At 43.8% G+C, this 17,474-nt stretch overlaps 1 protein-coding gene across 1 annotated transcript; it reads left to right on the forward strand.

Moving 5' to 3' along the window:
• Positions 1-8,538: 8,538 nt before the first annotated feature.
• On the forward strand, positions 8,539-16,812 carry LOC130291943 (olfactory receptor 6F1-like). Its single transcript, XM_056541373.1, has 4 exons — positions 8,539-8,663; positions 13,989-14,050; positions 14,832-14,965; positions 15,841-16,812. The coding sequence occupies exon 4, from the start codon at positions 15,841-15,843 to the stop codon at positions 16,810-16,812; it is 972 nt and encodes a 323-aa protein (XP_056397348.1). The 5' UTR covers positions 8,539-8,663; positions 13,989-14,050; positions 14,832-14,965.
• Positions 16,813-17,474: the final 662 nt, after the last annotated feature.

Genomic DNA, 17,474 nt, shown 5'->3' on the forward strand with positions numbered 1-17,474 from the left:
GCTACCTAGCCTTGGAAACCTTTCCTCCGTTGTGGCCCAACAGTCTCAACAAGTAGTCCAACAAGGACATCAGTTGTCACTGACTGCAATGGTTCAGCAACTTTTGCTTCTACAGCCATCTTCTCCGCCAGTTCCTCAACTGCAAGCTGACGCTTCCAGCACCAGAGTCCGTCTTTCTCTTCCAGGTAAGTTTGATGGGGACTCTAAGTTGTGCCGTGGCTTCTTGACCCAATGTTCTCTGCACTTGGAGCTATTGGCTGACCAGTTTCCCACGGAACGGTCTAAGGTGGCATTCGTGGTCAGCTTATTCTCTGGAAAGGCGTTGTCTTGGGCCACTCCGCTTTAGGATCTCAACGATCCTGCCACCGCTTCAGTCCAAACCTTCTTCTCAGAAATACGCTCTGTTTTTGAGGAACCAGCCCGGGTTTCTTCTGCCGAGACGGCCTTGTTGAATCTTGTTCAAGGAAACTCTACAGTGGGCGATTACACCATTCAGTTCCGGACTCTTGCCTCAGAATTAGCCTGGAATAATGAGGCTCTCTGCGCGACCTTCAAGAAGGGTTTATCCAGCCACATCAAAGATGTTCTGGCCGCACGAGAGATACCCTCAACCCTGTCTGAACTAATCCATTTGGCCACCCGCATTGATATGCGTTTTTCAGAAAGGCGACAGGAGCTACGCCAAGAAAAGGATCTCGTTCACACCAGGCGGTTTCCCCGCCCAACACCTCTCTTCCAGCATCCGCTGCAACCTGTGATTGTGCCTTCCGCCGAGGAGGCTATGCAAGTGGATCGGTCTCGCCTGACCCAATTTGAGAGGACTCACCGCAGGAATGAGAACCTTTGCCTTTACCCTGCGGGCTCCGAGCATTTCCTGAAGGACTGTCCTATTCGTCCTCCGCGTCTGGGAAGACGTACGCACCTAGTAAACATGGGAGAGGTGTTACTGTGTGTGTATTCTACCTCTCCACACTTAACTATTTCTGTACGGATTTCTTTGCCTGCTAAATCTGCCTTTTCTGCCGTGGCCTTTCTGGACTCAGGTTCAACAGGTAACTTCATTGAGGCCTCATTAGTCAACAGATTCAACATCCCTGTGACCCGTCTCGACAAGCCTCTCTTCATTTCTTCTGTCAGCGGACAGAATCTGGACTGTACCGTGTGCTATCGCACAGTGCCCTTGCGCATGAACGTAGGTGTCCTCCATCATGAGGAGATTGAATTTTTTGTGCTTCCCAACTGTACTTCTCAAGTTCTACTAGGCTTGCCTTGGCTCCAGCTCCACTCTCCTACTCTCGACAGGTCTTCTGGGGACATTAGAAGTTGGGGTCCTACCTGTCACCTGCGATGCCTTAAGACCTTACCAATCAGTCAAGTAACCATTGCTTCTTCTCTGCCAGGCCTGCCTAAGGCCTACCAGGACTTCTCCGATGTTTTTTGTAAAAAGCAAGCAGAGGTCTTACCTCCACACAGACCCTTTGACTGCCCTATTGACTTGCTTCCTGGTACTTCTCCACCGCGTGGCAGGATTTATCCGCTCTCTGCCCCAGAGACCCAAGCCATAGTTACATAGTTAGTACGGTCGAAAAAAGACATATGTCCATCAAGTTCAACCAGGGAATTAAGGGGTAGGGGTGTGGCGCGATATTGGGGAAGGGATGGGATTTTATATTTCTTCATAAGCATTAATGTTATTTTGTTCCAGGAATGTATCTAATCCTGTTTTAAAGCTGTTAATTGTTCCTGCTGTGACCAGTTCCTGAGGTAGACCGTTCCATAAATTCACAGTCCTCACGGTAAAGAAGGCGTGTCGCACCTTGAGACTAAACTTTTTCTTCTCCAGACGGAGGGAGTGCCCCCTCGTCCTTTGAGGGGGTTTAACCTGGAACAGTTTTTCTCCATATTTTTTGTATGGGCCATTAATATACTTATATACGTTTATCATATCCCCCCTTAAACGTCTCTTCTCAAGACTAAACAATTGTAACTCCTTTAATCGCTCCTCATAGCTAAGATGATCCATGCCCCATATTAGTTTAGTCGCACGTCTCTGCACCCTTTCCAACTCCGCAGTGTCCCTTTTATGGACAGGTGCCCAAAACTGAACAGCATATTCCAGGTGAGGCTGTACCAATGCTTTATAAAGGGGGAGTATTATGTCCCTGTCCCTTGAGTCCATGCCTCTTTTGATACATGACAATATCCTGCCATGTCTGAGTATATTCAAGAAAATCTAAAAAAAGGATTTATCAGAAAATCTTCGTCTCCTGCTGGAGCCGGATTCTTCTTCATTGCTAAGAAAGATGGAACACTACGCCCATGCATCGATTACCGCGGTTTAAATAAAATTACCGTTAAGAACCGTTACCCACTCCCCCTTATCTTTGAATTGTTTGACCGTCTGCGGGGAGCGAAATTTTTTACCAAACTCGATCTAAGAGGGGCTTATAATTTTATCCGTATACGTGAAGGAGACGAGTGGAAAACTGCATTCAACACCCGTGACGGACATTTTGTGTATCTTGTCATGCCTTTCGGCCTTTGCAATGCCCCAGCAGTTTTCCAGGACTTTGTCAATGAGATTTTTCGTGACATGCTATATACTTGTGTAGTGGTCTACCTGGATGACATTCTTATTTTTTCTTCTAACCCTGAGGAACATCGCCTCCATGTCCGTCAGGTGTTACAGCGCCTACGCAAAAATCACCTTTACGCTAAAATAGAAAAGTGTCTCTTTGAACGCAGTAGTCTACCTTTCTTGGGTTACATTGTGTTCAGCCAAGGCCTTCAAATGGATCCTGTCAAACTCTCTGCGGTTCTGGATTGGCCACGCCCCTCTGGATTGCGAGCTATCTAACGCTTCCTCGGGTTCGCTAATTACTATCGTCAATTTATACCCCACTTCTCCACCATCGTTGCACCTATTGTAGCATTGACCAAAAAAGACGCGAACCCGAGGTCCTGGCCATCTATGGCGGAGGAGTCATTTAATCTGCTCAAGGCTGCCTTCGCTTCTGCACCTGTCCTGTCCAGGCCTGACCCCTCAAAGCCTTTTATCCTTGAAGTAGATGCTTCTTTTGTTGGTGCAGGTGCCGTTTTAACTCAAAAGACCACTACTGGGAAAAATTGCACGTGTGGCTTTTTCTCCAAGACCTTCTCTCCTGCAGAAAAAAATTATTTGATTGGAGATCGTGAGCTTTTAGCTATTAAATTGGCACTCGAGGAGTGGAGACATCTTTTAGAAGGGTCCCTGCATCCGATCATCATTTACGCGGACCATAAAAATTTATCGCATCTCCAGACTGCCCAGCGATTAAATCCTCGCCAAGCTAGATGGACATTGTTTTTTGCCCGCTTCAATTTTGAAATTCATTTTCGTCCAGCTGACAAGAACGTTAGAGCTGACGCACTATCAAGTTCCACCGATGTTTCCGAATCTGAAGCCCCTCCACAGCACATCATACCTCCTGAGTGTCTCATCTCCTCCGCTCCTACCACTCTTGTGCAAGTTCCTCCAGGGAAGACCTTTGTACCTCCACGCCTTCGCCACAAAATTCTTAAATGGGGCATTCTTCTCTTTTGGCCGGACATGCTGGTGTCAAGAAGTCGGAACAGTTGATTTCCAGACACTATTGGTGGCCCACCTTGCAGAAGGATGTGACTGATTTTGACTGGGCTTGTACTACCTGTGCCCGTGACAAGGCTCCACGCCAGAAGCCGGCAGGTCTCCTCCTTCCTTTACCTGTACCTGAACAGCCATGGTCCCATATTGGTATGGACTTCATCACAGATCTGCCACCTTCCCGCAATAATACAGTCATCTGGGTGGTCGTTGATCATTTTTCTAAAATGGCTCATTTTGTTCCTCTGCCGGGTCTTCCTTCTGCGCCTCAATTGTCGAAACAATTTTTTCTTCATATTTTTCGTTTCCACAGGCTTCCCACGCACATCGTCTCAGACAGAGGCGTCCAGTTTGTTTCTAAATTTTGGAGGGCACTCTGCAGTCAATTAAAAATCAAACTAAATTTTTCTCCTGCTTACCACCCTCAATCCAACGGTCAAGTGGAAAGAGTAAATCAGATACTTGGTGATTACCTGCGACATTTTGTCTCCTCTCGCCAAGACCATTGGGTGGACCTCTTGCCCTGGGCTGAATTTTCTAACAATTTTAAAAACTCTGAGTCTTCTTCCAAATCCCCATTTTTTGTGGTGTACGGCCGTCACCCGCTTCCCCCCCTCCCTATCCCCACTTCCTCTGGGGTTCCTGCTGTTGATGAATTGACGCAAGATTTTTCTTCCATTTGGCGTGAGACTCAAAAGTCGCTTCTACTGGCCTCATCTCGAATGAAGGCGCATGCTGATAAAAAGAGAAGGGTTCCTCCGGTATTTTCCCATGGTGACAAGGTATGGCTTTCTGCTAAGTATATTCGATTCCGTGTACCCAGTTACAAGTTGGGCCCCCGATTTTTAGGGCCTCTCAAAGTCAAAAAACAAATCAACCCTGTCTCTTACCAACTTCATCTGCCCCCCTCTCTCCGTATTCCTAACTCCTTCCATGTCTCCTTACTCAAACCTGTTATTCTTAACCGCTATTCTCCCAAAGTCATTCTTCCTGCTCCTGTCTCTGGATCCTCTGATATCTTCTCTGTGAAAGAGATCCTCGCCTCCAGGGTTGTCCGAGGTAAAAGATTTTTTCTCGTTGATTGGGAGAATTGTGGCCCCGAAGAGAGGTCCTGGGAACCCGAGGTCAATATCCTTGATAAGGAACTCATTCGTAGATTTCTGGGTTCCAAAAAGAAGGGGAGACCCAAGGGGGGGTACTGTAACGCCGAGCGCTCCGGGTCCCGCTGCTTCCCCGGAGCGCTCGCGGCGTTACTCTGCTTGCAGCGCTCCGGTCGGCGCTGCTGACCGAGAGCGCTGCTACCCTGTCACCGGAGGGGATGCGATCCGTGGGACGGGACGTGCCCGTTCACGGATCGCATCCCATGTCCCTTCTCACCCGCTCCGTCCGTCCTCTGTCCCTGCCCGGCGCGCGGCCCCGCTCTCTAGGGCGCGCGCGCGCCGGCTCTCTGAAATTTAAAGGGCCAGTGCACCACTAATTGGTGCCTGGCCCAATCTAGTCCAATCACTGTTCCCCTATAAAACATCACTTCCCCTTCCTGTCCCTGTCGGATCTTGTTGCCTAGTGCCTAGTGAAAGTGTTCCAGTGTGTCCTCACCCTCCGCCAACCCGGATCCTGACACTTTCCTGCTGCAGCCATCTTGGTTTTGAGGGGCAAAGGACTAAAGGGGCATCCAGGAATAGAAAACCAGAACTAATTGCTTTTAAATCAATCCCCCCATCTGACCCACCCTGTGCCATTTCAATTGCCCCCCCCCCCCGTGGCTTTTTATTCCCCTTCTGATCCCCATGTGCCATTACATGACATTACATGTATGGGCATGGGTGGAGCTTCCTGTGATGTCACGCATATATAATGAATTATGCAAATTACCATGGCCGGTTTTATGTGGTGTTTCATCTTGGCTCCATTCAGTTCAATGGAACTCAGCTGCAATACCACACACAAACTGCAGACAAATGTGGCACTGTTTATTTGAAGAAATCAGCACTGTTTTTCAAATCCTAGATTACTCCTTTAAATTCTATTTGAAGAATTGAAATCCTTACAGTCAGTTTCCACATTTAATTCTACCACATCAGAAAGGAATGGAACAAGATTTTCCTCAAAAGAGTCACAAGACTTTTGAAGGTGCTGAAAGAACACCCACACAAAGGTCAGAAGGAAGAAAGATTTATTATCCGGACGCTTTATTTGTCAAACGTGTTGCATTCTGGGTAATAAATCTTTCTTTCTTCCTTTCAACCTTTTGGAGGAAAATATTGTTCTGTGGTTTCGCTTGAAAACCGGAGGCAGCAATGAGACGCTGGGGGGTCATATATATACGATTCCCATTGTTGACACAACCACCCATTGTAAGTGCTTGAAGGGGTACTCTGCCCACAGGCATCTTACCTCCTATCCAAAGGATAGGGGATAAGATGTCTGCTCATAGGGGTCCCACCGCTGGGACCCCCCACGATCTCCATGCAGCACCTGTGCCGCACCCGGCATTCAAAACAGTATGTTTAGATAGCTGGGTTTAAGCGGCCGAAGATGTAACGTCACACCCCCTCCATTCATGTCTATGGGAAGGGCGTGACACCCTCCTTGACGGGGCGTGGCATTACATCATGTTTCCGGCCGCCAAAACCCAGCCCTCTAAACATACTGTTTAAAATGCCGGGTGCGGCACGGGTGAAACACCTGTGATCAGACATCTTAACCCCCTCCTTTGGATAGGGGATAAGATGTCTGGGGGTGGGGTACCCCTTTAATCATATTGAGCGGTTGCATGATCGTTTCTTATTACGCCATGAAGAGCTTTTCATTTTCTCCTCTGATTTTATCCTATTTGACCCCCACATTTAATTCTACCGCATCAGAGAAGAACTGAACAAGATTTTGCGGCTACCACCAGCCGATTTCTGCAAAATGCGTTGCATTCTGAGAAATAAATCTTGTTTCTTTCTGACTTCTTTTCTTCCTTCTATATGTAGAAGTTATCTCAGCGCCTTAAAAAATCCTATCACCCTTTCGGAGGGAAATGTTATTCTGCTGTTCTGCTTAAAGGAAATCTGTCATCAGTTTCACCTGCACCAACCTGTTTGTATAGACAGGTAGTGCATGTCACATTGATGCCAACAATACTTACCTGGTCCTGTTCCGTGCTCCGATTCTCCTGCTATCGTTCTGTAGCCGGCTTGAAGCATGGGCGGAGCTTCCTGACGTTACTGCTACTGCCCATGCCCCAAGTCAGCCCCAGAACAAAAACAACGGAGGAAGATAGCGGGAGAACCAGAGCACAGAACGGGACCAGGTTAGAATGGTTGTCATCAGTGTCACCTGCACTAACAGTCTGTACCGACAGGTTAGTACAAGTGACACTGATGACAGAATTCCTTTAAAGACTGAAGGCCTGCAGTGAGACGCTGGTTGGTCATGTACGATTCCCATTGTTGTACATGGTACGGTACACCCAACCATGGTATGCACTTAAAGAGGGTTAACCGGCCAAAGAACAGTGTAAGGAACCAAAGGGTTAACTTTCACTGAGAGCTTTTGTTTGGTCTTGTTGCTTTGGTTACACCTGTCTGGACTGGTCAGCTGACCTTGATTGGAGCACCTATTCTGGCTCCATATAAGCTGGCAGTCTATTCCCAGTCAGTGCCTGCTAAAGAGCTCAGTTTGTACTCTATCTAGCCTTCTACTTATCTGTTGTATCTGGCATTTTGACCCTTTGGCTCTGCTCTTTGCATATTCTCCCTGGTATTAGCGATTTTATACTTTGACATCTCCTGGCTTTGGACGTGGATAGTGGACATTTGACTAATTGTGTGAGTGTGTTAGTCTGTATTATTGTATTTTATTATTTTGACAAATTACGTCCCTCACTTGTATAGGAAGGGACTGTCTTTGTGGTTACGGACCCGTCGCCTAGGGCAGGTATGTAAGTAGGCAGGGATAGGGGAGTGGGCGAGAACAGTGTGCACACCTTCACTGCCCATACATGACAAGCAGCACCTGCAATGCCCCCTTGTGATGTCACACCACGCCCCCTCCATTCATGTCTATGGGTGGGGGCGTGGCGGTCGCCCTCCCATAGACATGAATGGAGGGGGCGTGGCGTTGCATCATGTCTCCAGTCCCAGAAACAAAGAGCTTTCCGAGACTGGGGACGTAGCCCCGCATAAAATTTGGGTGCTGCATGGAGGTCGCAGGGGGTCCCAGTGGCAGGATCCGCCATGATCAGACATCTTATCCCCTATCCTTTGGATAGGGGATAAGATGTTCTTAGCCGGATAACCCCTTTAATCACGTCATTACACCATGGAGCGTTTTTCATTTTCTGTGTAATTACATCAGGGAAAAAGCATACATTTATTTTTTTTAACCCTATTTTTACCCTGGGGTTTAATCCTGTTTGACTTCCACATTTTATTCTACCGCATCAGAGAAGAACAGAACAAGATTTTCCTCCAAAGTGTTAAAGGATTTTTGAAGGCGATGAGAGAGCTGCCACATGAAGGTCAGAAGAAATAAAACAACGCGTTTTGTGGCAAACCTGAGGAAGTGGCTAATAGCCACGAAACATGTTGCATTCTGTTAATAAATCTTTTTTCTAACCTTTACTCTCAGCGTCTTCAAAAATCCTGTCACTCTTTGGAGGAAAAGCTTGTTTCTTTGTTCTGCTTGAAGCAGGGAGATTCTGCTTGGTCCTAAGCGATTCCCATTGTTGTGCATGGTCGGCACAACCACCCATGGTAAGCACTTATTCATACCGTATGTTATTTCACCATGGATCGCATTTCATTTTCTTTGTAATTTCATTAATGAAGAAGCAGACAACTTTTTTTAATTTTAACCATATTTTTACCCTGGGGTTTTATCCTGTATGTATTCCCCTGATCATCATTCTTCCTTGTATTGTCAATAAGAGACTCTAACACTTAAATTAATACCAGGGGACCCATACATTATATAAAAAGCCTGTCTGCTTTTCCCTTCAGTGTTCATCACAAGAATATGGAACCTCTGTATTGCTTGGCATAACTGCGCCACGGTATGTATTGTATACAAATATACATATACTTATTTTTTTTTTGCCTTCTCTGGTTATTGGGTGAAGAGTGGGGTGAGTAGTTTTTTTTTTTTTTCTCTCGCAAATCTGTAAAGTGATATTGTGATTTTTAATAAATGTATGTAATGTAATGAAAAAAAAAATTATCAATAAAATTAAGGAAAAAAATTAACAAAAATAAGCTATATTTATACATATGCCAATGCCGAGAGCAGCTGCTAAAGCTATGAATTAATTGCTTTACAGGGTTCCATTTGCTCTGGCTACTGAACTGAATTGCAAAGCTTTATGGGGAAATAATTCAAATGAGTTGTCTTCCAAAAGGAAAAAGGAGTTGTCATACTAGAAAAATCTAAATCTCCTCCAAAAGGAAGAGTGCAAAACAGTGGAAAAATAATTCCCCCAAATGACGGCTCTTCTCCCGGTAGTAGGATAAGGTTCTTTTAATGCAACACGTTTCGACCCTGAACTAGGATCTTCATCATGCATACAGTACATACAAACACAAGCTAGTTAAATACATGTCTTAATGATCACTTCGGGCCATAGGTCGTGTGCAAAAAAAAAAGCAGATAAACAACCAGGTGGATGTGACAAGGTAAAAATATATAATAACATTACAAGCAATAGGCCATAAATAAAAAATTGTTCAAATGAATACCATGTTAAAATGATAACGTTAACATTTTACACTACAAAAGACACACATTAAAAGCATCACTCCTGAATCGAGAATTCACTGAATAGTACTGCTATTATAACTATTGCCAGTAGATGGCAGTGTCTCTATAGAATTGGCTTTTTTTGTGGAAAATGAACCACCAGGTGGCAATGGTCCGTATGCTGTGTACGATCATCAGATAGAAGCAGAATTCTGAAAATTCTAATACATTCTCCGAGATCATGTGCCCGGCTGGGGATAAATAAGGACAGACCAGTATGAAAAGTGGACGGAATGTAAGTAGCGCTTGACACTGTGGATCACCAACTCCTCCTCAGTAGTCTCCGCTCCATCGGTCTCAAGGACTCTGCTCTCGCCTGGTTTTCCTCCTATCTCTCTGGCCGCTTCTTTAGCGTCTCGTTTTCTGGCTCTACTTCTTCTCCTCTTCCCCTTGCTGTCGAGGTTCCCCAGGAATCGGTCCTGGGTCTTCTCTTCTTTTCACTCTACACATCCCCCATTGGAAAAACAATCAGTAGATTTGGTTTCCAGTACCACCTCTGCGCTAATGACACCCAACTCTATACCTCTTCCTCCAACATCACCCCTACACTCCTACAGAATACCAGTGACTGTCTCTCTGCAGTCTCAGAGATCATGTCCTCTTTATATCTGAAACTAAATCTTTCTAAAACAGAACTTCTTGTCTTTTCTCCATCAACTGATACTGTACCTAACCCTGACATTTCCATCTCGGTATGTGGTACTACCATAACTCCCGGGCAGCAGGCTCGCTGTCTTGACTCTGATCTGTCTTTCACTCCCCATATTCAGTCTCTTTCACGTTCTTGTCACCTGAATCTCAAAAACATTTCCAGAATCCTCCCGTTTCTCACTACTGAAACTGCAAAAACTCTCATTATTGCTTTGATTCACTCCCGCCTCGACTACTGTAACTCTTTACTAATAGGCCTTCCTTTCTCCAAAGTCTCTCCTCTTCAGTCCATCCTTAATGCTGCAGCCAGACTCATCTTCCTCTCCAGCCGCTACACCGACGCCTCCTCCCTGTGCCAGTCACTACACTGGTTACCAATTCAGTCCAGAATACAGTACAAAATCCTCAGTCTCACACACAAAGCTCTCCACAATGCTGCACCTCCCTACATCTCCTCTCTCATCTCTGTCTACCATCCTACACATTCTCTACGATCTGCTAATGATCTCACACTAACATCTTCTATAATCCGAACTTCTCACTCCCGTCTCCAAGACTTCACTCGTGCTGCACCGGTTCTCTGGAATGCTATACCTCAATCCCTCAGACTCAACAACAACATCCATAGTTTCAAACGTGGCCTGAAAACACATCTCTTCAGACAGGCCTATAACATTCTCTAATTGGCCTCAACATATCCCCAACGTATCCCCAACATATCCCCAACATATCCCCAACATATCCCCAACATATCCCCAACATATCCCCAACGTATCCCCAACATATCCCCAACATATCCCCAACATATCCCCAACATGTCCCCACACCTCTTGTTTGAATAGTTATTGTGTAATTTTATGTCTGATACTTGTCTTTGTTTGTACCCCATAATTGTAGGCGCTGCGGAATCTGTAGGCGCTATATAAATTAAATAAATAAATAAATAATGATTTATAATGCATGATTTTTTGACTTCTATCAAATTATTTTTTAACCTTCCAGTACTTATTAGCAGCTGTATGCTACAGAGGAAATTCTTTTCTTTTTGAATTTCTTTTTTGTCTTGTCCACAGTGCTCTCTGCTGACACCTGATGCCCATATCAGTAACTGTCCAGAGCAGGAGAAAATCCCCATAGCAAACCTATGCTGCTCTGGACAGTTCCTGACACGGACAGAGGTGTCAGCAGAGAGCACTGTGGATAAGAACAAAAAAGAAATTCAAAAAGAAAATAATTTCCTCTGTAGCATACAGCCGCTAATAAGTACTGTAAGGGTAAAGATTTTTTAATAGAAGTCATTTACAAATCTGTTTAACTTTCTGGCACCAGTTGATTTAAAAATGTATTTTTTCCACTGGAGTACCCCTTTAAGATCTTGGTTCCCTAGCAATATATCCAGTAGACTTCTTTGCGTTTTAATTGCTCAAACCTGTTTGAGCAATCTTTGGGAATTCTTTCAAGAGGAGTCATTTTGATAGTTTTTTCAACATCTGGATGGAAATTGGCACAGTTTGTTCCAAACGCTGAGCAGCGGAGTACCCCTTTAAGGATATTTTTGATATCAGTAGTTTGGCTGTTAAATGTAGTGATAAAATTAGCTGTGCATTTCTGGGCTTGCGTTGTGTCTTTCTTCTGTTTCGGCATAATGCAACTTCTTTGATCTAGGTTTTTTTTTTTCCCTTTCAAAGGCATTATCAATAATTTGAGATGGATAATTTTTTGATCTAAAACGTTCCTTTAAAATTCGAGACTCTTCATAAAAATCACTGTCTTGTGAAATTTTTTGGGATGCGGCGATATTGGCTAAAAGGTATATTATGGATCCATTTTTCATAATGTCCACTTAAAAACTACAAATAGCTGTTCGGATCAACGGATTTAATATGTGTAGGGGAAAAAAACGATTGATGGTCGTGAGATATACACAAGTCTAAGAACGTGATGGCTTCTGTGCTAGCTTCCATAGTGAACAAAATGCCCCAGTCATTAGTGTTCAGGGTTTCCAAAAGTATAGTTTCAGACCACAGTGGGCCCTCCCAGATAAAAAAGAGGTCGTCAATAAAGCGGCGGTACAATATAATATGTGGAGATAATTGTGGATTATTCTAAATGAATAGCTGTTCAAAGGATCCCATAAATAAATTTGAGAAAATGGGGGCCACTTTGGCCCCCATCGTGGTGCCGATCTCCTGATGGTATATATTCCGATTGTAAATAAAAAAGTTATTGCATGAAATGAAAGAGAGACAGTTTATTAAAAACTCTCTATGGAGAATGGATAAAGTGGGATCCTTGTCCAAAAATTTTCGGACACAGTTAAGACCTTTAGCATGATCAATGTTGCCATAAAGGGCCGTGACGTTGCATGTAATTAACGTCCTTCCTGGCTTCCACGGAATCTCCAATAGGGATTCTATCAAATGAGACAAATCACGAAGATAGCTTTGTAGGGATAAAACGTAATCTTGTAAATAAAGATCCACATAGTGGGCCACATTACTTTTGGTAGATTGGGTGTAGGAAACGACAGGCCGTCCTGGGGGCTTATTTACATCTTTGTAGATCTTCGACAGAAAAAAAAAATACGGTTTGTTACCGTTTTTTATGATCATATAGTTACGTTCATCTTGAGTTAAGAGTCCGTTGTAATAAACTTTATTGATAAAAGTTCCATTTCTAATTTAGGAAATGAATCTTTATCCACAATGGTAGAGTACTTTTTATTTGAAAGGATGTGATCCGCCTCTTGCTCATAATACTCCAGATCCCAGCCCGTCCCCCTTATCAGCAGGACACAGTATGATATCTTAGTTTTTTTTAAAGATTTTTAGGGCATTTCTTTCATGGGCAGTGATATCCTGTTTCCTTTGGGGTTTGCAGAGGCCAACTTTTTGAAGTCAGCCAAAACCAGTTCAGAGTAAACCTCTATGTAGGAGCCTTGATTGTAGACTGGACCTTGTCACATCCACCTGGTTGTTTACCTGCATTTTTTTTGCACACGACCGGAAGTGATCATTGAGACATGTATTTAACTAGCTTGTGTTTGTATGTACTTTATGCCTGATGAAGATCACAGTTCAGGGTCGAAACACGTTGCATTAAAAGAACCTTATCCTACTACAGGGAGAAGCACCTTCATTTGAAGGAACAATTTTTCCACTGTTTTGCACTATACCTATACCGGGCTGGTTGACGTCATCCCCGGGTGTTCCCCTTGGCGACTAACCCGTACCTCTCTCTCTCCAGATGCTACTGTAGGTGCTGTTCACCTTTCCAGCGAACCTCAGCGATCCTCACTAGGGGTGCACCCTGTTGTGTTTTTTCTTCCTCTTCTGTACTCCAAATGCCAAGAGAATGCGGAATTCTGCCAAATTTAAGGAGTACTCCGGGGGAAAACATTTTTTTTTATATCAACTGGTGCCAGAAAGTTAAACAGATTTGTAAATTACTTCTATTAAAAAAATGTTAATCCTTCCAGTACTTATTAGCTGCTGAATACTACAGAGGAAATTATTTTCTTTTTGGAACACAGAGCTCTCTGCTGACATCATGAGCACAGTGCTCTCTGCTGACATCTCTGTCCATTTTAGGAACTGTCCAGAGCAGCATATGTTTGCTATGGGGATTTTCTCCTACCCTGGACAGTTCTTAAATTGGACAGAGATGTCAGCAGAGAGCACTGTGGTCATGATGTCAGCAGAGAGCACTGTGCTCGTGATGTCAGCAGAGAGCTCTGTGTTGCAAAAAGAAAATAATTTCCTCTGTGATATTCATATTTTAACTTAACCACCGTTAAAAGGGATGTAGATTGGTGTTTCTTTTTTTAATTTCTTATGGTATTGAAAAAAAAAATGATACAGTTGTGATTCAGGAAATTGTAGCTAACAAATTTCATTGGTTTTTATAACAATTTTATTTTTATTTTTTTTTACAGCAGGGAACCATTTTCGGGAGCAGGCTGGGAAAAGAAGAGAGAGCCGCGGACGATGTAACAATGTACGACAAGTGAGATATTGTATAATTTTGTATGATACATGAATTAAAGAGGTACTCCTCCCCTAGACATTTTGGGAGAGATTTATCAAAACCTGTACAGAGGAAAAGTTGCCCAAAGCAACCAATCAGATCGCTTCTTTCATTTTGCAGGGGCCTTGTCATAAATGAAAGAACCAAGTTGATTGGTTGCTATAGGCAACTGGGCAACTTTTCCTCTGGACACCTTATTCAGTAGCCGTCATGCCCCCTTCCCATAGGCGTGAATGGAGGGGGCGTGACATCACTTCTCCCGCTGCAGGAACCCAGCATTCTTAACATACTGTTTAGAATGCAGGGTGCCCCACGGAGATCACTGGGGGGGGGGGGGGGGGGCAGTGAAGGCCTCCCTCGCGATTAGACATCTTATCCCTTATCCTTTGGATTGGGGATAAGATGTCTAGGGGCTGAATACCCCTTTAAAGTGGAAAGAATGAATGCAGCCTGAATAATTGATGTATTTAATCGATGGATTCTTTATTTTTCTTAACATTGAAAGGGGTTATCCAGGAAAAGAAAAACACTGATAATTTCTTTCTACAGCTTCACATCTATCCCCAGGTTGGGTGTAGTTTTACAACTTGGCTCCATTCACTTCAATGGAACTGAGATGCAGGACCACACCCAACCTGGAGACAGACGGGGAGCGGTTTATGAAAGAAAGTAGTTGTGTTTTTCTATTCCTGTTGTTTAATATGTTTAACGTGTGTTTCAAACTTGCGATAACCTTTTTTTCCTTTTACAGTTTCAAATCTATGGCTCAAAGAAACTAGACCAATAATATTCACTTCTTTCCCTGACTTAATTTCTCTAACCACAATTTAATTGGATGAGAACACCGACATCAGGGGGCGAAGCATTTGCGAAACGCACTTTGGGGTATGGAGGATTATGGCTCTGTTTTGCTGGTATCCTTTTGAGCATTGTCTTTTTATTTTGGGTGATTTTTCTGTGTGTCATTCTCTGCCCGGCTATTCCTGTCCTGTCCTGCTCCTTTGTGTCTTGATAACTTTTGCTGGGGCTTTCTTGACACTTCTTATCATTGTCATCCATTTAGCTGTCTGTTACTATTGTATGCATTCTTTTGCTGTCACCTCATTTTCTGTACTTTTTAAACATTGATGTATTTTTGTACCAATAAAGAATTGCAATGTTTTGTATATGATTTAGCTTTTAGAACCACGACTGGGATACACAATACCTCAGTTTTGTATTTGGTGACTGATGTATAGTGTCTCCCAGTCGCGGTTCTATCCTAGGCCACTTATTTTTGGAGCAATTAGTACTGTTTGATTTATCTTAAAGGGGTACTCCGCTCCTAGACATTTTATCCCCTATCCAAAGGATAGGGGATAAGATGTCTGATCACGGGGGTCCTGTCGCTGAGGACCCCCGTAATCACTCTGCTGCACCTGGCATTTGTTTACATCATCGGTTGCAGCGCGGGAGGCTCGTGACGTCATGACCACGAACCACTCATGATGTCACGGTCACACCCCTTCAATGCAAGTCTATGGGAGGGGGCGTGAAGACTTGAATTGAGGGGGCGTGGACGTGACGTCCTGAACAGGGCCTGACCGTGATGTCACGAGCCTCCGCCCCGCTGCATCAGTCATCCGGCACAAAGCAAAGTTCACTCCGTGCACCGGATGCCTGGGGTACTGCAGCTGAGATCGCAGGGCCTTCCAGAGGCAGGACCCCAGTGATCAGACATCTTATCCCCTACTTTACATTTTTTTTTGTATTTTCTTTAGATGAAGATTATGAGAATAAAGTGCCACAACCAGACGACTGTTTCTGAATTTTACCTTGTGGGATTTTCAATGCTAAATGAGGCTGGATCTTACGTTTTTGTTCTCATTTTTATTGTTTATATTCTATCCATCACAGCCAATACCTTTATCATCGTCCTTATTAAAAGTGAACAACGTCTTCACAAGCCCATGTACTTCTTCATTGGGGGACTCTCGTTCTTAGAGATCTGGTATCCTACAGTCACTGTCCCCAGACTACTCTTGGCTTTACTGACTAAAGAAGAGTCTATTTCCTCAGCCGGTTGCCTTACTCAGTTCTTCTTTCATTTTTCATTTGGTGCCACAGAAAACTTTCTTCTGACTGTCATGGCCATTGACCGATTTGTGGCTATATGCAATCCGCTACGTTATTTAGTGATCATGGACCAAAGTACTTGTACCACCCTACTTTTGGGCTCTTGGGTCTGTGGGTTCCTAGTTGTCGCTATCCCTTGTTTACAAATCTCGAAACTTTCGTTCTGTGTTGGAAATAAGATTGATCACTATTATTGTGACTTTGCTCCCCTGATGAAGTTATCCAGCTCCGAAACCTCACATATTCAGAAGATGGTCTTTGTGTCGTCTTGTTTTGTAATATTAGGTTGCTTCTTCGCAATTATTGTGTCCTATACTTGTATTATCCGAGCAACAATGAACTTCTCCACTTCTTTTGGGAGACAGAAGACATTTTCTACCTGCGCCTCCCATCTAGTCGTTGTGATTGTCTTCTATGCTACAACTATTTTCATGTTTGTTCGACCTACTACCGGTGACCTTTTACACTTAAATAAGATAATTTCAGTCATTCCTTCCATTGTAACCCCCCTATTAAATCCTATTATCTATACCCTGAGGAACAATGAAGTAAAGGAAGCTGTAAAGAAAAAGGTACAAGACTTAAAAATGGAACAAGTAATAAATAAAAAATATTAAGACATTTTTTTTCTATCTACTGTATAGTACATACACATGCAAACCACAAAGGACTACCTCAAGACTGCAAACATCTTACTGTAAAAACCCTAGTGAATGATCTTCATTTTTTATTTTTAGAACCTCAATGTCATGGCTGGGGGTGGACAGGGAGAGAGAGCCCTAAGCTGTCCATAGTAGCACTCTCTGACTATTTGCCATCCACCCTAAATGATGGATCGACAGCCGGGCACCGGTCCCTTCCTGCACTAAAGTGCAATGGGTGTAAAGGTACACAAACCATACAGTACATAGTCGGGGACAGGTCAGAAATGTAACGAGAATACAAAAACCAGAACAGATATAAATATACAAGCAAGGCAGAATAAAGGGTACTAACATACAGTTCAGAAACCGGAATCAGGTTTAACGGCAGATATGAATAAATGAACAAGACTAGATATGGAATTATCAGCAGAAACCAGGAGATGCAGGGAATGAACAGATGAACTGAATGTAAAATAATAAACAGGTCAGGAAACATAGAACACAGTTCACACTGGACACTGAACAAAGAACCAAACAAGACACACCACTCCAAACATGGAGGGACATAAATACCAAAGCCAAATAGACTCCTAGCCAGCGGGCAATCTCACCGAGATATCAGAATGCTGGCCTAG

The sequence above is a fragment of the Hyla sarda genome, chromosome 9, assembly GCF_029499605.1.
Source record: "Hyla sarda isolate aHylSar1 chromosome 9, aHylSar1.hap1, whole genome shotgun sequence".
Lineage (NCBI taxonomy): Eukaryota > Metazoa > Chordata > Amphibia > Anura > Hylidae > Hyla > Hyla sarda.